At 36.5% G+C, this 23,499-nt stretch overlaps 1 protein-coding gene across 7 annotated transcripts in view; it reads left to right on the top strand.

Moving 5' to 3' along the window:
- The first annotated feature begins 20,814 nt into the window (after positions 1–20,814).
- The window catches only part of rapgef1b (Rap guanine nucleotide exchange factor (GEF) 1b), a 40,705-nt gene continuing 38,020 nt past the window's right edge, over positions 20,815–23,499 (top strand). For all 7 annotated transcript variants that reach the window (XM_053478773.1, XM_053478776.1, XM_053478779.1 and 4 more), the window contains exon 1: positions 20,815–21,090. In XM_053478773.1, the coding sequence (XP_053334748.1) occupies positions 21,063–21,090 (28 nt within the window). In that variant the 5' untranslated portion in view covers positions 20,815–21,062. The remainder of the gene's footprint in view (positions 21,091–23,499) is intronic.

Consider the following 23,499-nt stretch of genomic DNA (forward strand, 5'->3'; position numbering starts at 1 on the left):
CCCTGTGCTCATGTCTTAAAGACATACAGATAAGGCTAACTGGTGTTCCAGTGGTGCGTTCATGTGTGTCTTGCGTTGTGTTGGCACCCAGTCCGGGGTGAACCTTGCCTCATGCGCAAAGTTTACTGGGGTAGGCTATATATATACTGCTGAAAAAAATGAAGGGAACACTTAGTCCCAGTTTGACTTGAACGCCCCTGTATGTAAGGTTCAAGTGAAACCGGGACTAAGTGTTTCCTTTATTTTTTGTGCAGTATAGCTTTAGATCCTATATACAGGATAAAAGGGTATAGACAGTGAGTGAGAGATTAAGTTAAGCCTTTTTTTTTTTCATATATACAGTACATTACTGCACAGTTAAATTGATCCTGGGGGTCAGCCATGATACAGCACCCCTAGAGGAGATAGGGTTAAGGGCCTTGCTGAAGGGCCCAACAATGGCAACCTGGTGGAGCTGAGGCTTGGGGCTCGAACTGACTTAATAACTTAAGGTTTAACCTTAGCCCTCTGAGCCACCACTGTAAGCTACAATATTACTAATGTGGAAGCTGACCAGCGGGGCAGTGGGTAGATTTAGTATTCATTATGTATACTTAAGAATCTACAGTAACTAGTCCTGTAAGTATATTTAGGTAACCTGGAGATGGATATAGGGGGTTAAAAAGAAGATCAAGTACATTCTTATTCCTATGAGAGACAAAGTCTGTGAAAGAAGGTGTCTGTGAAAGAAGGTGTCTATTATCACCATGGAAACAACCAGTAAATACATAAGTCATGTTAGCAGGTCTAGGTGAGAATGGACAAGTGACCTTTAGCCTTTAGACAGCAAAAATATATGTGTGAGGAAGAGTTTTTGTGTGTGTGTGTCCCAGTAAGAGCAGTGAAGCAATTCGTACACAGAGACACTAGAGGCTTGAAGAAAGTCTCACTTTTTTGCTTGTTCTTTTACATAAGAAACAGAGGGGGAACCTTAGGTGAGTTAGGATGTCTGTTCACTTTTCTTTTGTTGAAGACAAATATCAGTCATCTCTTATGCTTTTTGTTCCCCAAAAAAACATACAAAGTAAGAAAAGTAAAAAAGAAACAACAAAAAAAAGAGACAAAGTAATTCAATTCAATTTAATTTTATTTGTATAGCGCTTTTAACAATTGGCATTGTCCCAAAGCAGCTTTATGACTCTTTTTGAATGTGGGTTTTGGCAGGCAGCTGCTCTTCACTCTTATCGGCACTGCGGCTCATAACGACCTACTTTACCCCATGCTGGCGACTGAAAAGTTAGTGTAATAAATGATTGTTAGAACACCTGTGACATGGTGTGATGCATATAATTAAACATCTTTATTGCATATTTTGGATGCCTTCAGAATTGTTTTACAATATAGAAAGCAATAAACATCTATGGAAATACAGTACCATTGAATTACTGTAGAAGGTATGTCTGAACTTTTGCCAGGTACCATATTTGTTTTTAGTTACATCCTTAGTGTGCAGAGAAGTATACCCGGGGTGATCCCACCTAACCCCTTAGTGTTCCTGTGATAGCCTCATGATCCACCATAGCCCTAACAAAGATAAAGCAATTACTGAAGATGAACAATAACATCAAAGCCAATAAAAAGTAAAGGCAGCAATAGTTAAACATCTGAGTAATATTTTACCACTGTTAATATTGTGTGCACCTTTTTTAACTCAAGGTTGAAAGAAAAAAACTCCATCTTTCCAGCATCCTTAAATATCACAAAAATGCTTTTTCTATCTTAATTTTTTATTTTTTCTCTTGGATCTCAGTTTTGCTCCTGAATGCTTTCCTTTTATTGGCTCACTATTGCAGCATCTGAATAAATTAGAGCATGTGTGTCATGTATATTAGATGTGGTACGCTTTACAAAGTTAGCGCCAGCACCGGGAGTCAGAGGAAAATAGAAAATTTTATTCCTTTTTTTTTTTCTTTCCTTGTGCTATGAACGCAATAAACCCACAGTGTACATGTTAATCGGTGTGTCTTAGAGTTTAATACTATAGGTTTGTTTTTTTATGAACCCCCAGGTATCTCGGCCATCATTGTATACAAGAATGTTAATATTACATGATGTGATAATATAATATGTGGTTTTACAAGATTCTTGAAGATTCTTGGGTGTATTCAGTCCTGTTATCGCACGTGTACGTGTCCATGTGGAGACAGATGGTGTCTGGTGTCTGGCTCAGACGTGCCACCATCTGCTCACAAACAAATCAAATAAAGCATGTTCGTATTGACTCAAAGCAGTAGGGACAATAACACATAGGACAAAGATGGAGGTACTAATTGAGTCAATATGAGACAAGTGTGCAGTTAACACTGTGTGTTAGGGCCATTTATTGCCCTTTATTCGTCATGTTGTTTGGAGACATATGACGTATAAAGAAGTCTGTCTTATTCATGAACGTGTGTCGTCTTATTCATGTCATGTGACGTCAAAGATGTGAGTTGATCGCAAATGAGTCATCAGTTACAGCTGCTTGAAAACCAGCTCTAATCCCATATGCTTATGACAATGACAATTTTTTGTATACATCTAATTTACACAAAATGTATGCAGTTCTTATAATAGTGATGCGGTAAAAGCAAAACATTCAGCAGGCTATTAAGATCCGGGGAGAAAAAGAAATGTAAGGGTGAAAAAATACATTTTGGTGAAGCTGATTTAATGGTGTTTTTCTTTGCAGTTGTTGCCAGTATTGACATTTATGGAAATATTATTATAAAGCTTTTAAGGCCATAATCAGGTTTTATAACCATACCTAGTAGATATTATATATTCATTTAAAAACCTGAGTATTCATCTATTTGAGACACTGCATCCAAGTCAGTCCTTTAAGTTGAGAAAAATCCTCTTTTGTGTACTGGTGCACATACTGTATACATTGCTTGACGAAAAAAAAGTCCTCCTCTATATGACTTAAATTACTGGCCTGCATGAAGCAAAGAAAACAACTAAGGAGATTCGCTGAAATGACTGGAATTGGATTAAGAACTGTGCAACACATTGGCAAAATCTGAAAGGATGTGAATGTGGCCAGGAAAAAAACCATACATACGTCATAAAAACTACATGTTAAGTAGTAAAAGAACGAGCATTGGAATTGGATTGGGACTAAACTGCTCTGTGGAAATAAAAAAAAAACACTTATTCGTGAGACTAATTGGATATAAAAGATTTCAGTTTGCTAGGGATCAATTGAAAAAGGTCATGTTGTATAATGAGGTCAGCAATATTATGTGGCAATAAAAAGAAGTCACCTGATGACCAGGATATCACATCTATGGTGCTTTTCTTCCCTGACGGCACGAGCCTATTCAAGGACTCAAATTGTAAAAAAGTGCTTATGAGAGAGCAAGGAGTCATTTTCACATATACTGTAATTAGGTCATCACATTGTGGGCTGTAATCGAAGCTTAATGTGGTCCAACATAATCTTACAGAGTTTAAAATCTTTCATCTGCAAGTGTGACTATTTGCTATTTTTTTATCTTCTTTCTTTACTTTACTGATGATCCTGAGATTTTAATTACTGTACTGCAAATCAAAAGTTTTCAGGTTTTACACACACACACACACACAAGTTGGATACATGCTATTCATTTTTTATGTTTTTTTTTATTTAAATTTTTTTTTGTTAGTTTTAATTCCAGACTGGTAACACACAGGATGAAAGAAAGAAAGAAAAAAAAAAACCTTATGCACTGATGTTTAATATCTGCACACATTATACATGTAACCTGCTCAAAAGGCAAAGACCAAAATCAATAACAAGATACAAACATGAAGTGTGCTTTTAGTTTTGTTGTTGTTGTTGTTGTTGTTGTTTTCTTTGGTGGTTTGCTCAAGTATCCTGACCTTAAAGTGCCACAATTATGCTTTTTCAAATATTTTCTTTCATGCAGTGTGTCATGTAGCTATATGTGAACCTAAACTATCTGCACTATCTGTGACATTGTCTCACATTCGCCTAAACGAGTCGTTAGCAAATCTATTTTTACTCTGTTACGGATCTACGTCACTCCGTAATATATTTGCATAATGTCCGCCCACGTTCTACGTCACGTACAACATACACATACAGTTTATTATACAGTATATTGTTTGTACATATTGTTTATGTCTTTGTTTGGTTGTTGTGCACCTTTTTCGTTTACTTTATTTAGTTTTGTATAATGCACGTTTGCTTTATCTACTTGTTTGTGTTTGTCCTTTTTGCTCACCGGCCTTTTAACGCAACACTGACACAAAGATAAAAGCCCTCTAGATTTTTTTCAGCCACAGTTAATATAAAATTAGCTGGTTGTTACACGGTAAAACCGACGCCATCTTTTCTATGTATATGCCATCGTTCAGTTATGGTAATGGGCGTTTCCTTTTCTGACACACGCTGTAGCGGTAGACCAATCATAAAGGACCGCGCCATCTGACCAATCACAGCAGTGAGGGCTCAGGAGGGGTTTAGACAGACTGAATCTTCAAACTGCTTTACACGAGTCGTTTACAAATCATTTAGAAATCGGGTAAAATCAAATCTATTTTTGGAGAAAACTGAAGTGTTTTTTGACCTTGCATGCCTGTAAACCTGTTTTAAGAGACTCATTAAGCAATATTAGCCACCTTTAAAATGGCATAATTGGAGCACTTTAACACTGTCTTGCTGAGCTCCGAAATATAATATAGGTTTTACTGTATTTCTGTCCAAATATAAATATAATAAGCATCCTTTTATAGCTCGCACAGACCATGCACTGTGTAGAGGCCAGCATATCCCTGCAGAGCGATCTAAAAATAAACGCTTAATATCATTGAAATATCTAAATATTAAAGAAAATACAGTTGAAAAACATATGGGTTCATCACAAAGTGATGCTCAAGGCTGTTGTGTCAATGATACGATATTACTATTGCTGTCAAGTACAGTATTTTGTTTAAAAAAATAATAATAATAAATAAAATAAATAAATAAATAAATAAATAAATAAATAAAATAAATAAATAAATAAATAAATAAATAAACAATTCCTTGATTTAGGAAAGATGTTAAGGCTTACCAAGAATGGACACACTATGGAAACACCTATAAGTCTACATTGCATGTCTTTGGACTGTGGTAAGAACCTGGAGGACCTGAGGGAAACCCACAAAGCACGGGGAGAACATGCGGACACAAGATTTAACCCCCCAAGTCAATGTGCCCCGTTATGTTTTTGTTGGCATGGTAAATTGTGAGACTATATAATATGTTTTTCAATTTTTCCAAGGGCATAGAGGGCATAAAGTTTGCATTTAAAAAAAATAATAAATTAATTCTGGTCTATAGATCACACCTACTAGTTGTATAAAACCAAATATGAAAACAGATACAATATTTTAAGAAATAAATAAATAAACTGAAAACAAAACTACCATCTAATCAAGTAAGAATTAATAAGATCTAATCATTCTTATTATAAAATTACAATAAACCAAATATAAGGTTGTTCAGCCTATTTCTTAACAAATTGTTTTTATTTCCAACCATCAATTTCTTGTTATTTTGGCAGATAATTTAATTTCTTTCTAGAGATAATTGCTTGAAACTGGAAAATGATCTGCAAATAAAACAAGAAACTTTGATGAGGTGTGCGTTTAATTATACAGATTTTCCAAAGATGAAACTGATAAATAAGATATGAAAGTTTGCCTGCACTTATTTTATCATCACATTTGACACTGTGCAGTTTACCAGAATTAGGATTATGCTTTGGAATTTCAAATTAGACTATTTAGATGAAATAGAGGAGTCACAGCAGTTCAAAATCAAATGCTGTGAATAATTAGTGTTCACTCAATAAAAAGGATTCTAAGTAGAATTCATCAAGTAGGTCTAGTAAAATAAGCTGGTGTGGGCTTTAAGTTTCATTCTAAAAAAATTTTTGTGCTTTTTTTCCCATTTAAAATAAATGGCTATGTTCTCTGAACTCTGACTGTGACCGTCCATCAGTGTGTTCTGTTTCTCTACAGAAGGGTGACTGTGTCCTTGATGACAGCTCTCTTAGCATGTCACATCCTGTCTGATGTGAGTTTGTGTGTGTGTGTGTGTGACAGTGACATGCTTTTTCCCTCTGCATTAAAGAGACATTAGCAGTGAAATATTCATGTGAAATATGGCACGGTTGGACCGGAGCAGTTCCAAGGCCAGACATACATTACTCACACTCCAAAAATCACGGACACACATGCTCAGTCATCCTTGCATACATTTTCTCCCACCCACTCCCTCTCTTACACACACACACACACACACACACACATACACACTAATTTTCACCCATACTAAGCAAAGCATAAATTTTGCATGAAGTTTTTTTTATTATTATTATTATTTAATTGGAAATGATATCAATCAAAAAAATACATTAATTCTTGGATGTTTATGGAAAATTTACATTAAAGCATGACTGACACATTGGTAACCGGGTAACGCGTCTCAAAACGCGACAATAAGTTATTATGAATGTGGTGAGTTAGGGCTGTTAAGCCATTTGACAACAAAACATGTAAATCCAAGTACAATTCGATTACGAGGGTGAGTCAAAATTTATCCGCAACAGTTCTATTAAAACTTCTGTTGGCTGCACCATATTTTCATCACTTTCTGTCTCCCCAGGTCACTACTGTGCAGGTGTGAACATGTTACATCAGTTCATTTGCGAGCAAAAATGTTCATCCCACTTGTGATTTGCATGAAAGAAGAGGAGCGTGCAGTGATTAGTTTTTGTGGTTTTGTGCCAGAAAAACTCACAGAGGAGCATGAAAAGAAGCTTTCGGATAACTGCAAACAAAATTTGGACCGATACTCTAAGGAAGGTGAAAGTTTCCTAAAGAGAATTGTTACTGGTGACGAGACATGGATTTATCACTACGAGCCTGAGAATAAATGGCCAAGTATGGAACGAAGACATCCTCAATCGCCCACAAAGAAAAGGTTCAAAATTCAGCTGAAAAATTTATGCTTACAGTTTTTAAGGTCAGTATTAGAACATTATCAGGGAAAATGTTCAACAATAAACATTGCTTGTATAGTGAGACGCTTATTTAACAGCTGAAGCCTAAATTTTGGATTAAATGTAGAGGACTGATATCCAAGGGCATCGTGATCTTGCATGTAGGTGGATGGTGTGTGTGTGGGGAAGGGGGGTGGGGGGGGTGGGGTGAGGTTTGGGCATGATATTGGACCGTGGCTCATTTTTCCCTGTGATGTGATTTTACTGTGGGTTAAATACCATGTTTGCTTTTTTAAGTTTAGATGGGTTCCACGTATTGAGCAATAAAATGTGTGGTTTATTACCTTTAAAAGCTAGACATTTCACTTAAATCTAACTTGTGCTACAGTATGGCACATTTCAGCCTAAAGGTCCGATATTTTAACAAGTTAACACAGATCGCGACTGTTTCATCATGATGCTTAAGGGGTTTTGCAAATGACTTAAATCTTAAAAATAGCAACTGATTGTTCCATAATTCCATATGTGTTATTTCATAGTTTAGGAATCTCCAGTATTGTTCTCCTAGAACACTGTAAAAAATGTCTGTAATTTTAACAGTAAAATACCGTATAAATGCTACAGAATAAAACTGTGTTTCACAAAACTTAGGATAACTGTAGAATTTACAGTGAAAAACTGTAATTAGTTTTACAAAGTAAGACCTTAAATTTAACAGTTAAAAACACATGAAAATATGATTTACTGCAGTAAAATAAAATAAAAAAGGTATGGATGTAACATATAAACTCTCAGAGAAGGTATTTGTTACTAATATCAGCATCAGTTTATATGTTACTTAACCAGAAAAATATCTGCTCTAAAAAAATAAACTGTAAATTTTACGGTAAAAAAAAGTAATTTTGCCAGACATTTACCATAAAAAATACGGTAGCAACGTTATTGTTTGTACAGGATTGAACTCATTATACTGTATATTTGAAGGATTTTAATAGTTTTTTCTACGGTTTATAGCCGTCTAATATACCTTAACCAAGGACTTTTTTCCATAAGACCTCGCCACATGTCCGGGTTTGTTGTTGCCCCCCTTGTGCCAAACCCATTACAAAACACTTGAACATATTTGACACCCCACTGCAGTGTGCACTTAAAAACCACAATTTTAACATGTGTGTAATAAAATCATTTTTTTGTGTAAAGTTGTAACAAAAGCCCTTCTATAAAATTTTATGCGTATATTGTCTGCTCAAAATGCTTAAAAATGTCCACCCTGACATTTGCATATTTGATTTTAAGAATTTAAATATTGTTTTGCTGTCTTTATAAAAAAAATACATGGGACCATACTGATGTCCAAGTCTTGAATAAATTTTAAATATTTGATTTAGGTTTGTATTCATTAATTAGTATAAAAGTACTCTTAATAGTTTCTTAACAGTAAAATCCGAATGCTTAGCAATGTAACTTCTATCTCTTTTTAGCTCCCAGCTAGTGCGATAAAATGATGCTTTTACCGAACTACTGAATGAATTCACTGTGGTTATTCCTAATAAAAAACTAAAAAATAGTCCAACAACGACAGCCCTGTTGCCTTGCACCTCCAGGGTCCGGGTTTGATTCCCAGCCAGGCTCGATTCCCGTCTCTGTGTGCATGGACTTTGTATGTTCTCCCTGTGCTTGGTGGGTTTCCTCCGGGTATACCCCCCGACCCCCCACCCTTTTATATACAGGATAAAGTTAGTTACACTTTTTACAGTGTAGAAAATAAATTACTAAATAAAAACATTAAATTTGAAGGTGTGTCCAAACTTCTGACTGGTATTGTAACTATTTAAGATTGGCTCTTATGATGACAGGATAAAATGATGCTTTATTCTGCAATCTGATGCAAACCTGACAAACACACTGTTTGAAAGCAAATGTGGAGATTTGTCTCGTACACTGGTTACAGAAGAACTCATCCGTAACCGTCACAAAATATCAACAGCAGGTTTGGATGCTGCACATGAGAGAGGGCATGGGGAATCACTTTGCTATAGACATGACTAATAAAAAGTGATAAAAGTTCATTAATTTGGTTTAATATTTGCAACTACAGTCTTCTCGTATTTATGTGCAACACAAAAAAATAAAACGATTATTTAATAAATATTTTTTTCCTCCTCAAGTGCAGCTCACCCAAACTGTGCAACTGTTCCATACACGTCCATTTTGCACCAAAGTTTGATGTTGCTGCGAATTAATATTAGAGGCTTTCCATGAGGATTCACAGGAACTTGAATAAAGTTTCCTTTCCGCTAAACTGTTTTTAGGAGGCAATTTCACAGGGTGAATTAATCAGCCGTTGTAATAGACTTTAGAAAGCCTTGTTTGGTTCAATAAAAGGTAGAGAGAAAGTCTCATTTCTTGAACTAAGAGGTGTGTAGGTGGAAAATAATTAATTGTGGGTTTTTTTTTTTTTTTTTGGCTATGTAAGATATTATTTGCACAATTGGCTTTGGCAGCTGAACATATTGGAACAAACAATGTAACAATAAAGAAAGGGTGCAATCGTGTTACAGACATAATTATGGTGTGTGTGTGTGGGGGGGGGGTGTATATGTGTATGTATCCATAATTTTGTCTATTTTGGGACACTAAATCTTCCTATAATAAAAGGAATGATGGTTTGACCTTCTACTGATATCCAGATGATCCAGAGGTTTTTACTAAATAAAAATAATAATAATTAATTAATTAATTAATTAATTGAAAGTGTTTTAGGTTAATGGCTTGTGTGTGTGTGTGTGTGTGTGTGTGTGTGTGCATTTGCATGTGCACTAAACCTAATCAATATATTTTAATTCACATCACAGTGGGATGATGAAGGTCATGAGAAACTGTTTCTCTCTCTCTTCCTAAACCCTTGGCTTTTTTTCTTTTAAAACAAAAGCCAACAGAATTTTTCTTATAAAAATACCTCCTCATTCTCCTTCCTCACTCTCGCTCACCCACTCACTATCATCCTTGCGTCTTTCTTTTCTTGAAGTATTTTGACCTTATATAAGTTCTCTTGGCGAGCTTAATTAATTAATTTTGCTTGGCCATTGTTATAGAATTGTTTATCTAATAATACAGATTGAATATAAGAGTGGGCGATGTGGGACTTGTCGCCTTGCACCTTCAGTTCTCCCTGTGCTTGGTGGGTTTCCTCCTGGTACTTTGGTTTCCTCCTACAGGCCAAAGACAGGCAGATTAGGCTGATTGGCATCCCCAAATTGCCCGTGGTGTGTTAATGAGTGTGTGAGTGTGTATATGTGTGTGTGTGTGCCCTGCAATGGATTGGCACCCTGTCCATTGTGCCCTTAGTCTCCTGGCTCCAGGCCCCCTGTGACTCTGTATACAGGATAAAGCGATATACAGTGGAGCCTTGGATTACGAGCATAATTCGTTTCAAAAGCGGGCTCTTATACCAAAACAAAAATTTCCCCATAAGAAATAATGAAAACTTAAATTATTCATTCCACAGCCCAGAAAAATTATACATAAAAATATAAAGTAAAAATAAAACAAATTAACCTGCACTTTACAATAAAAAAAAGTATACATAAAAAAATAAAGTAAAAATAAATCCCGACAGATGAGTGTTTTCGTTTATGCGCACAGGTGCTGTGTGTGTGTGTATGTGTGTGTGTGTGTGTTTGAGTATGTGTGTGAAGCTAAATTAGGAGGAGAGAAGGAATTAGCCCCTCCCCCTTTCCCCCTTCTCATCTTACACATTAAACCTTTCTCCTTTCTTATTTGAGTTTCACACACACACACACACACATTAACGGAAAAACTGTTTAATCAGAAAAAAATAGCAAGGAACATCGCTAATGACACTCGCGTAAGTGCATACTAACAGAATCACTACTGTAAAGGAACAAAAAGAATTGCAACAGAGCAGTGTTTCTGTATAAAGCAGAGAGTGTGTGTGTGTGTGTGTGTGTGTGTGCGCGCTCAGCTGAGAGTGGAAGGAAGTGATGGTTAAAGGCGAAATACCTCCTTAATGAGACTTTCTTTTGCTTTGCACGCGCACACACGTGTGTTATAAGCAGTGTTGGGTGTAACGCGTTACATAGTAATTACTTTTTTGAGGTAACGAGTAATCTAACGCGTTAGGTCCGCCCTATTAAGTACTCAGTTATTTAGTTCTTTTTTCAAAAATGTAATCTGTTATGCAGACAATTTATTTAATCCAGGAGCCAGACAGGAGTGATTCCCAATCCGTTGGTGTGTGTGTGTGTGTGTGTGTGTGTGAAAGTCGCCTTACAAGCCCCGCCCCCGATAACCCACCCCCCTCTGTTATTCCTGCTGTTGGGCCAAACTTTGCTGGGTGATGATGGTAGAATAATTATAAAGGTCTTGACTAAAACAACATGCATGAGGAATTACAAAGGAGTTTTATTTTTTGCAATAGAAAAGTACTCTAACTAGTTACTTTTATCAGAAAGTAACAGTTATGAAACTGATTACTTTTTAAAGACAGTGATTTTGTAATGTAATTGGTTAGATAAAATTAGTTAAAAAGTAACACCCCCCAAAACTGGTTATAAGAAACAATACATGCGCTATACACATGTGCTTACAAACACAAAATAAAATATGTTTTACACAAACACACATGGTCACAGTGTTATAGTAACAGTACACGCATGCACAGATGTTGATTATACTGTATCAGTAAGAGACGCGCACTAAGACCCAGCAGGGGAGACGATTACCCACAATTCCGCAGCACAAGACAAAGAAAAACCGTTGGCTAATCAAAACAAGAGGCGCACGCGTGATATATGATACTCGGTACTCGTTAATCAAGACTTGCTCGTTTTTCAAGTCAAAATTTATTTAAAATCTTTACTCGTCTTGCTGAACACTTGCAAACCGTGTTACTCACAATCCGAGGTTCCACTGTAGATGGTAAGTGAGTGAGTGAGTGAGTGAGAGTAAATATGAGTGTGTGTGTAAATTCTTGTGTTTTTATAAAAAAAAATCCTCCTGCTAAAACCTGACAAAATCTGACAGTTGGAAATGGAAAATCAATCATGGAAAACATTGACAGAATACATTTGGAGACATGTTCACATTTTTTATACACAGTAGCGCACTTTTTATGTTTTTCTGTGTGCTGTATGTGTCTTACACAGAGCACATATCCGCTTGTGTTGGACATAAATGTAATCCTTTGTGCATGTGTTATAGGGGGATTTTATTTAATGGCTAGCACTAGCACTGTAGCAAACAATGATCTTCACTCTCCGGAAGATAATTCCCCTCATAATAGGCACATACTGTGTGTTTAATCACACCTCATTCATTCCCACTCAGGGTGAGGCATCCCACTCAGGGTGTGTAACTGTCTGCCCTACTCTATGCCCATGATCTCTAAGATAAGCTCTAGATTTCCTCTCTCCGTCTCTTGCACTGTGGCCTCGCATCTCCAGGGTCAAGTCTCTGTGTGTGGAGTTTACATGATGTTTGGTGGGTTTCCTCTGGATGGCATTTCCAAATTGTTGGAGTATGTGTGCTTGGGACCTGTGATGTGTTGGAGCCCTGTACCCCGGGATAGATTCCAGAGCCCGTATTCCTGCTTCTTAGAATTCACAAAGATCTTAAAATGAGCTTTTTGTGAAAACAGTATATTTGATAATAGAATATACAGTGAAATCATAATGTTTCTGTATTAAGAAACTGTATAATCATGAATGCAGGCTACTTGGTGTATAGTTTTTGTTATAGGCTAAAATCTTAAAGATAATCAAAACAGCCAAATGTTGAAAATGTGTCTACTTTTAAAGCAACCAATTTCCACACAGTAGTTACTATATTTAAGTTCTAACATTTATTTACCATACTGATTTTATTATTCGTAACCAGTGTTGGGGGACATTACTTTTTAAAGTAACCAATTACATTATTAAATTACTGTCTTTAAAAAGTAATCAGTTACATTACTGTGATACATTTCCATTGCAGAAAATGAAAACTCCTTTGTGATTCCTCATGCATGTTGTTTTAGTCAAGACCTTTATAATTATTCTACCATTATCACTCAGCAAAGTTTGGACCATAATCTGTTAACTAATACCCCTGTCTCACCTGCGCGTTTTCATGCGGTGGCCGTAAGTACGGTTCATCATGATTCACCGAGTTTTGGCGCTGTGACTAGGTTTCCATCTTTCCGTATGTTGGTCCTAGCATACTCAAACCGCATAGGTGAGATAGGGGTTTAACAGCAGGAATAACAGAGGGGGGGCGGGTTATAAAGGGCGGGGCTTGTAGGACGACTTTCACACACACTAACGGATTGAGAATAATTGCTGTCTGGCTCACGGATTACATAAATTGTCTGCATAACGGATTACATTTTTGAAAAAATAACTAATAATGAGTACTTAAATGGCGGACCTAACGCGTTAGATTACTCAATACATCAAAAAAGTAATACAAGTACTCTATTACAAGCCATGTTACAAAGTAACTTGTTACTCCCAACGCTGCTAGTAACACAATCATTTTAGATTGATGGAAGCAAAAAAAAAAACATAGGAGCTGTTTTAGGTCTAAGATGTTGCTTGAATGATCTTCACTGAGATTTAGTTCTAAATTTAAGAGGAAATTCTAAGAAAATGTTACAATGCTAGAATTTTCTAAAAATGTCATCACTAGGAGCAACTTTTAGGCTTAAGAAGCTTTGTGAATACAAGCTCCGGTCTTCTTAAGAAGCTCTGTGAATACGGGCCCAGGTCCAAGCAACTGTCCATTCATCACTATAATCAATTTATGTTGAGATCTGGCAGAGCAGTAAAATCTTTTCTACATTTTTAAAAGTGTCCAGAGGCAGCATGGGCTCCATCATTCACAGAATAAAGGAAGGCACAGGGTTATTTCTTAAATCCAGTCTCAGTGCTTGTATATCCTACCAATGTTTAAATCCAGTTAGCTCTTTTTTTATTGAATACCATATCATAACTCAGTACATGCATTATGTTCTTTAAAACATTTGCACCCCTTAAAGGTTTTACTGCGGCTAAGAGGCTCATCATAGCACTGTGGTCTTCTGTAGATTGTTTTGTTTTGTTTTTCTCTTTCATTCACAAGAAATTCCATCACAAGTGCCGGATTGACTTGAAAGCCCCTCTTAAAATAAATCATAAGGTTTTGCCCAAACTTCTGGAGTCATGTCAGCTCGAGTGCACACTGCTACAAACCAAATGCTAAGAAATTCCAAAATTCATGTAAATATTTATAAGATTCTACTTTCCACTGAAGCTGAATTGAATAACATTTTTGACTAAGAATGTAACCAAGTTAAATCTCAGCAACTCTTTTACTTTATGTTCATTTTCCTTCTTTAGTTTGACCTTTCCCTGATTAGGACATCTACATCTTCGAGCCAGGTAAGAGACCTTACTAAATTGAAATTGTTTTTGCGAGGAACCTTTTTTTTTTTTTTTTTTTTTAAAGAGGCAAGAAGTATTACAAGCTGAAAATATTTATGCATTTTTTAAAAGGTCTGATCAGGCATCAACTGACCACATATGAGGGGGGAATCAAAAAGTTTGGCTTTGCCCTATAACCTTCCATCAGAAGGTCTGTTCAAAGTTTCTAAAAGCAGAATATATAGTGATTTTCAAGAAAAAAATTTTTTGTTCTCACCAATCATGTGTGTCTGCAGATAAGTGCTGAAAAATAGCATAGACTGTTCATATATAAACAATAAGGGTTTAAGTAAAATTAATTTATTGATCATTGTCAGCATTTTAAGTTTGTTGCTGATTTTCATTTCAGTCTTTCCTTTATGAAGCTCAGATGCCAAGAGAGGAAAGTTTATTGTAGGCATTGCATTATTGCAGTTTAATAGAAAGCTCATTATACTCATAAATCAATACGAGCTGTACTTTGAAAACTTTTTGATTCAGAATGCCAGCCGTGGGTTGGTCAGCTGGGAATTTTCAAGGTGAGATTCACCCTTTTCATCGATCCTGTGCATGGCTGCTTGTTTTGTTTGATTGTTTGTTTGTATGTTGCACTGTGACTGATTCCATTAATCTGTGATTATCATGGCAGTTTAGAGAATGTGTGAAAAATGTAAGAAAACTGCTGCTTTTTTCCTAGCAGGCATTCAAATAAAAGTTGGAAAGGTCCAGATACATAAAATTCATTTGCTTATACAGTTTGGACAAGAAACAAACCTGTCTGAGTGGGACAACATTTTACGTTGTATATATATATGGCTTTTTTTTCTTTTTTGGGGGAATCTTTTATATATATATATAACTACAAAAAATTTTTAGGGAATTAATTTCCTTAGTCCTGATTTGACTTAACCCTTACATACACATACACATACAGTATGAGTCAAACCGGGACCAAGTGTTCCCTTAATTTTTTTTTTTTTGCAGTACACATATACACTATATATTTTTTTTCATTTCTTTTTTCCTGTCCAATATATTTATGCGACCAAAAAACATGTGGTTAATTTACTCAATAGATCAGACTTAATAAATTAAAACATTATAACTACATTCCACATTTTAATATCTATTAACTGGTACCTGTTTGATGCTCTGCAGGTGTGTGCCCAGTGTCTAGTTACTCTCCAGAGATGTAATCATCAAAACAGACAAACATACATACTTTTACTACACATTCACATTCAAGATATATAAAAAATATTTTGTGGGAATTTGATGTATATTTGGTGGAATTTTATGCAGCAATGTCTCTGGAATGAGAGCAGTTTGTGTGTGCCATCTTGTGGAGAACCATGTAGTGACGCTGCAGTGATTAATAAGAAGTAAAGAAAAAAAAAAGATAAGATTCTCTAAGAGATTGTCGATATCAGGCGGGAAAAAAGGTGGATTGGATATCAGAGAAAGCTTATTAGATACCAGATCCTGTAACACAAGGCAACGACTGAAATTGGATTTGGAAATGAAATGTATTTTTAGAACTGGAAATGCATACTGTACATATAAAAAGATCTGACTGCTTATTTGTGAGGATTGACTTTACTGTATGTCTACTTTATATTTTCAGTAAACATTATACTGTATTTCCAGAGGACGGGAATTACTAGGATCACCCGATACGAGTGAATTATTACGATACCCAGGTGACGATTTAATTGTATTGCGATTCTGTTCTGAATTTTTAATAAATATATTATTTAGATTTTATAAATATATTGTATTCATTGTTTTTTGTTTATGTTTTTTTAGATTTTGTTACAATTATAAACAAATTAAGCAAATCATTTGCTCCTATCACACAGGATGCAGTGCTTCCTACCAGTGTGTGAATAGTTTAGAGTGCAGCACCTGTAGAAGTATAGAGGAATGGCAACCCCCTCATTTCACCACCTCATATGCAAATATATATAAATTGAATATATATTTTTGATACATTTTTATGTCAGTGTGGTGATACATGAATAAATTTTCCCCACCTCTAGTGTTTACAATGCAAGTGATTTTTTTACTTCACCAATCAATCCATTTTTTTTGCATTTGAACTCATTATAAACTAAGTAAATATATATTTATATATATAATATTTATATATAAACAAACAAACAAAACAAAACAAAGGATGTAATAACCTCTTATTTAAAAGCTTTCTAGGTTTAAATGTTGTATACAGTTTTTAACTATATATAAAAGTTGTTTTGTTTTTTTGCTCTGTACTAAAAAAAGTTAAAGAAGAGATTTGCTGGCTCTGGTTGTTGGCGGATACTCAAGGTTTCAGTATCAGAAAAGAGAAAATGTTATGATGCTATGTTGATTTTCTTTTAATAAAATCATTTGCCTGGATATTTAGACACAAGTTTTACACGAGAGAACGAAAGAAAGACAGATATGAAGAAACAGAAAGATAAAAAAAGATCTCTGCTAGTGCTTTTGTGTTTATACACCTTGTCCAATAGGGGGCAGCAGAGTCTAGCTTTTTAATAACTGCCTTGATTTTTGCAATATTCAATTTCTAAAACTCTTTATCTAAACATTTCTACACATAGATATAGCGTGTGTGTGTATATATATATATATATATATATATATATATATATATATATAAAGTGTTTTGCCTGCCATGCGGAAAGCCCGGGCTCGATTCCCAGCCAGTGCCCAAACCCCAGCTACTGGATGCAGTGCCGGTCCCAAGCCCGGATAAAAATGGGAATGGGACTGGGTATTCCGCTGTGGCGACCCCTTGCCGGGAGCAGCCCAAAGACCAACAACATATATATAGATAGTATAGATTGTGTACTACATACATAGTGTATAGATTGATACTATACACTCACGTGTGTTGCATATTTTGGACGCCTTCAGCATTGCTTTATAATGTAAAAAGAAATAAAAATCAGGAATGACCATGGAGTAAGAAAGTGACCCCAAACTTTTGAGGGATACCAAAATATGCAATAATCTCCCACAAATTTGGGAAGGTCTTCATAAGAGCCGGTTTCATTATGGTGCTTGATGGGTTTTGCAAATGCACTTGACAAAACTGTTCTTGCAAGAGCTATTCCAGAAAGGCTGACCTCTGTGTCTTAAAATAACAACTGACTGTTGCTGTTACCTAATTGTTATATCTTTTAAATTTTTTAAATCCCTATTATTATTGTAGAATGTAGAACAAAACAAAAATGAAGAAATTTATAGTGTGTGTGTGTATATATATATACATATATATATATATATATGAAATAACTGAATCTGCCAGGTACAACGATACAAATTTACTTTTACTCCTTGCACTCTCTCTCTCTCTGTCTCTCTTTTTCTCCCTCTTTCTTTTTTCTCCATTATGCCCTAACACGCTGCATATTCTTGCATTGTCTGATTTTATCTCCATGACATCCCGAGGCCATGCATTCCACGTTCCACCTCTTACACACACACACACACACACACACACACACACACACATTTGAACCAAATATAAATTAGACAAAGCTACTGAGCTTAATAGTTTGAAATTATTATTATAATAATTATATAATAATTATATGAAATGTGTATTTGTATATATATATATATATATATATATATATATATATATATATATATATATATTATTCATGTATGAGAATTATTCCAGAATGATGAGCTCATCTTCAGTCTGAACCATCTGATAGCTGTAGTTATGTCTGGTTTGAGCCAAGACCATAGACAAATTTCTAATGCATGTACTGTATGTCTGAAACGTGCTGCAACAAGTTATCACGGTCTGTACAAAAGGGATTTGTTAATCGGAATGGAATTTTTGTTCATCACCAAGTTTAAATACATCCGGTATGACATGCATTAGGTGCATTTAACTATCTAGGAATGTCCCCAGTTATTCCTGAACATGTGCATATCAGTACTAATGTATTCACAGCACCTTTCAACCTCTATGTCTTGCTCTTAAGAATATTCTAAAGGAGCCCAATATTCCAATAACAATTAGAATAATAGCCCAGTTTAAATAAAACTGCATCATGTATACACTTTGATTGGAACAGTCTGACCTGATGTTTGGTGTAAACCTTTGATTATATGTCCAATAGGTTAATACTATGCATGTCATTTAATCACAATTAATCTGATTGTTTTTCTCTTGGTGGAATTAGTATATTCTTTCTGCACATACATTAGGTGATATTTCGAGGAGGAAAAAATTGTCTCTATTCCTGAAATGTAAACTCCATGAGAACAACTCTCTCCCACCTGTGTTTACTTTCAACCACTGGGTCTCTGATTCATCAATTAATCAATCAATTCAAAAAAAGCTTGGAAGCCTAACCTAATCTGGGGAGAAAAAAATAATTGGAATTTTAAACTCAAATAATTTCTATTAGATTGAGAGAATATTGTCCATAAAAATGTAGCTATAGATTTCAGTGATACACAGCATCCGAGTAATGAGAAATCTAATTCTAGATATAGAATAGAAAAAATAAACATTGGACTCACTGGTCCAGAATGCAGTGCAACACAGATGAGCTAAAAATGTATTAATCTACTAAATGATAAACACAATGGTGTTGATTAAGTAGGCAGTATTATTAGCAACTTATCAAAGTTAAAGGTTTGGGAGCCTCATCATGCTTAGTGCCTATTGTACAAGCCTGTGTGCGAAGTGATCTGGGGTTACTTCTGTTGGTCAGGATGATCAACCTAATTGTACTAAATAACCAGGTTTTTACATCAAATGGATTTTCCCCCTGCTGGCACAGGCACATTCCTAGAAATCAGAATTCATTGTGCTCAGATTGTAACCAATCACAGCCACCACACAGTTCAAAGGCGGATCCGGTTTGATCCTGTGATCAGGTTATTGTCCTTGGGGAATTTCACATGTTCTCCCTGTGTGGGTTTCCCTCAGTTTGGGTTTCCTCCAGATTCTTCAGTTCCCTCCCCTCTTTCGAAAGCATGCTGGTATGTGGATTGGCCGCTCTTAATTACCCCTAGTGTGTGAAAGAGTGTGTCAATGTGTGTGGGTACATGAGCTGGTGTCCTATCCAGGGTGTATTCCTGTCTCTTCCCCAGCGTTCCAGGGACAGGATCCAGATCTCCCACAATCCTGGCCAGGATAAAGTGAACGTAGGACTAAATGAATCAGTGAACTATATTAATACAGAGCACGAAGAGATTAAACTACCTCTGTTTCTGGTCTATGGGAGGCGCTGTTCGTCTAGTAAAAAACGTCCTGGCTGAAAAATCACAGCCCGTGGCACCCTGTCTCAGTGATCGGAATTATAAGCGGATGATTCGGATCTTTTTAAAAGACTCGGTTCAGTGAATCAGTTGTGTCTGGTTTCTGTAGCTACAATAACAGTCGTGTAAGCTTACATTTACTACTTTTACTTATTTTGCATTTATATATTCGGTTTATTTTCGAGTCATGGGGCACTATCCAAGGGCACTCAGGGCACAAACCCACTGCAGGGCAATAAGCACACACCCACTCAGTTACCCAATTATGTCATCCAATTACGGGCAACCTGAAAACATGTCTACGAACTGTAATAGGAAACCAGAGTACCCAAAGGAAACCCACTAAGCACGTGCAAACTCAGACCATGGGCGTGATTCGAACCGTCAACCCTGAAGGGGCGAGGCATCTGTGCCCACAGTATGTTCATTCATTCATTCATTCATCTTTTATTTTGCTTATACTGTGCACAGGGTCGCTGGGGTATGTCTGGAGCCTAATCCAGAAGATTTAGGGCACAAGGCAGTGTAAACCCTGGACAGCATGCTAATCCATCGCAGGGAGCACATACATACACCTAACCTAATCCACATGTCTTTGGACTGTTGGAGAAAACCAGAGTCCCCAGAGGAATCCCACCAAGCACGTTGAGAACATGCAAACTCCATGAACACAGACCATGGGTGGGATTTGAACCCTCAACCCTGGAGATTTTAAGGCAAATGTGCCCACAGTATATTCTTCCATACCGCTCTGGGGGCCAGAAGCCTATTCCAGGAAACTTAGGGCATGAGGCAGGGTACACCCTGGATATGGTGCCAATCTATTGCAATGCACATACACACATATACACACACACACACACACACACACACACACACACTACGGGGGAATCTGACAACAGCAACTAACGTAATCTGCATGTCTATGGACTGTTGGAGGAACCCGATTGTACGCGCGCGTGTGATTCTCATGTCTTTGAACTTTAAAGGAGTCAACCAAATGAATCGGTTCCTTTTAGAATCATGAATCATTCTCCTGACGCGTATGTGTTGCACTGCTGCACGGAGGACAGAAAGACGGAGAGAGCCAGTGTGTGTGTGATATATATATATGTGTGTGTGTGTAAGTGTATGTGTAGGACTGCGAGCTGTATTTCGCTCGCCAACATGCGACATGCGGAGGTATATTCATTTAAAGGAAGATAAAATAAACGAAATGAAATAAAACCAGGTCGGATGGTGCGTTAGCGAGGCGGAGCGCTATTTGCTTTATTTTTCCCCCTCTCCGTTTTCTCGGGAAAAGCCTCTAACCACCACCATGTCGGGGAAAATAGAGAGCAAACACGGTAAGTGAACAAGACACAAGAAACACAGAAAAATTAAACACGTCGTTATTGACTAAAGTGTTATTTTCTGAAAATATTTGCTCGTATAGTTCTATATAATACCCATAAATAAATCGGCCAGTTCGTTACGGGTATAACCGTTAGCCCGAGTTAGCACCGTTAGCTTGAACGCTAAAGCCCCGGTATATTTTTTCGAACACCCTTTTTTCGTGTAAAACAGAGGGTTCTCAATGGATAAACATATCTCTAATAATGTGTCTAAATTGTTTGGGTTGTTTATGTGGGATTCTTTATGAGTGAAGTGGAGAAGTGAGTGTTTAAACGCAGTGTTGTAAGCGATAACCGCAGTGACCGCTGCTGCTGCTGCCGCCGTCAATCTCAGTCCTGACTGTTTAAAGCTCGAGACTCACGTGCAGCACTATTCCCAGGTATTATTAGCACGTTTCTGCCCCAGTGTCATGACTAGTGGGCTTGTTTTCGTTTTATAATAAATTAGTTTTTTAATTATTATTATTATTATTTGTGTGTTTAATGGTACATTTTGTAGAGCTGGGGTTGTGAATGTGAACTCAGCACTGTGGACAGGTTTAAGTGTGTTTTTAAAGCTTTAAACAGGTCAGGAGTGTTAATCTCACCTGCATGGTGAATACTGTTTATGTTGTGTCTGATCAGGAGTGCAATGCATCGGTTAGTTGCATTTATTTGTACATGAAATTGTTGTGTAGTAACAGATTCATAATTTATTATTATTATTATTATTATTAGGATTAATCCTTGCATGCCATGTTTTCCTAATGCACTCAGTTAAAGTTACATATTGCATTCAGTGTTATTATTAGTATTACTAGTAGTAGTAGTAATAATTCTAGTTTTGTGCTGATGCATGCAGTCATTTTTAGGGACCGTGATCACCCAATATGATCTCACGATACCTACACTATATGGTCAAACCTACTGTGACATTGTATCTAAATACATACACCTCCATATGGAATTTATTCCCCTTTTTTAGCTAGAACAGCTTCCACTCTTTTAAGAAGGCTGTCCACAAGATTTTGGAGTGTTTTTGTGGGAATTCTTGTCCTCTAATACCGTAGAGCATGGCTCGCAATCTCAGTTCCAGTTCATCACAAAGTAGCTTGATGAAGTTGGGGTCAGATCTCTATGAGAGTTCTTGATTTGTGCACTGGGGCAAAGTCATGTTGGAATAGAAAAGATCTGTCCAAAAACTGTTGCCACAAAATCTGAAGCATAGCATTGTCCAAATTGTCTTGGGATACTTGGGATAAGGGGTCTGATTAAAACACCTGAATTCAATATTCAACAGCTTTGGCCAGATACTTTTGTCCATATTGTGTATTATCAGGACTACAATGCATCAGTGTTGCATATTGTTTTATTTATTTGTGCTTGAAACTGTTGTGTGCAGATTACACAACATGTAAAGCTTAATGACAAATTCATGATTGATTATAATTACGAATGCCTGCATAGTTTGTTTGCCTAATGCACATATTGATTCAATCTTATTATTATAATAATAATTAGTAGTAGTAGTAGTAATAGTAATAACTGTCGTCCTTGTGAATGCTCTAAAGCGATGCATGCAATGTTATTTTTTAGGGATCACCCGTTACAGTATTATCATGATACCTAGGTCCCGATTCGATTTGTATCGTGGTGATTTAAGTATTACGATTCTATAGGTGTTCTGATTCTATTTTTTTTTTTTTTTACAATTCTTAAAAAAAAAAAAAAAACATTGCAAATAATTTGCTTCTGCCACAGAGGATGCTTCCTGTCAATGTGTGAATGGTTTAGGGCACTATCTGTAGGGTTTTTAGAGGTACTGCAACATTTTACCACCCCTAATGCAAATACAGTAGAACCTCTTACAAAGCATTTTTAGCATACGACGAACCCAAACCGAACCCTGACTAAATTTAAAATTTGTTTGTGTCGATGGAAAGCCAAGCAAAGCGAGTTTAGGAAGGGTTTTTTCAGACAAAGCTGCTTAAAAAGAGTCAACCTGCGATCTGCTAAACTTTCATCTGTCCTCATCCTCCTGGACCTGTCAGCTGCATTTGACACCGTGAACCACAAGATTCTATTATCTATTCTTACAAGCCTTGGAATTTGTGGAACAGCGTGGCAATGGTTTGCTTCTTACCTAAAAGATAGGTCATATGAGGTAACATGGAGGGGATCTACATCTGCCCCACGTAGACTCTCTACTGGTGTCCCGCAGGGCTCAGTACTTGGTCCTCTTCTGTTCTCCCTCTATACCCGGTCTCTTGGTAAGGTCATATCATCGCATGGATTCTCATACCACTGTTATGCAGACGACACCCAACTTGTTCTCTCCTTTCCTCCCTCTGACACTCAGGTTTCCACCCGGATCTCAGCATG

Source organism: Clarias gariepinus, chromosome 19, assembly GCF_024256425.1.
Source record: "Clarias gariepinus isolate MV-2021 ecotype Netherlands chromosome 19, CGAR_prim_01v2, whole genome shotgun sequence".
Lineage (NCBI taxonomy): Eukaryota > Metazoa > Chordata > Actinopteri > Siluriformes > Clariidae > Clarias > Clarias gariepinus.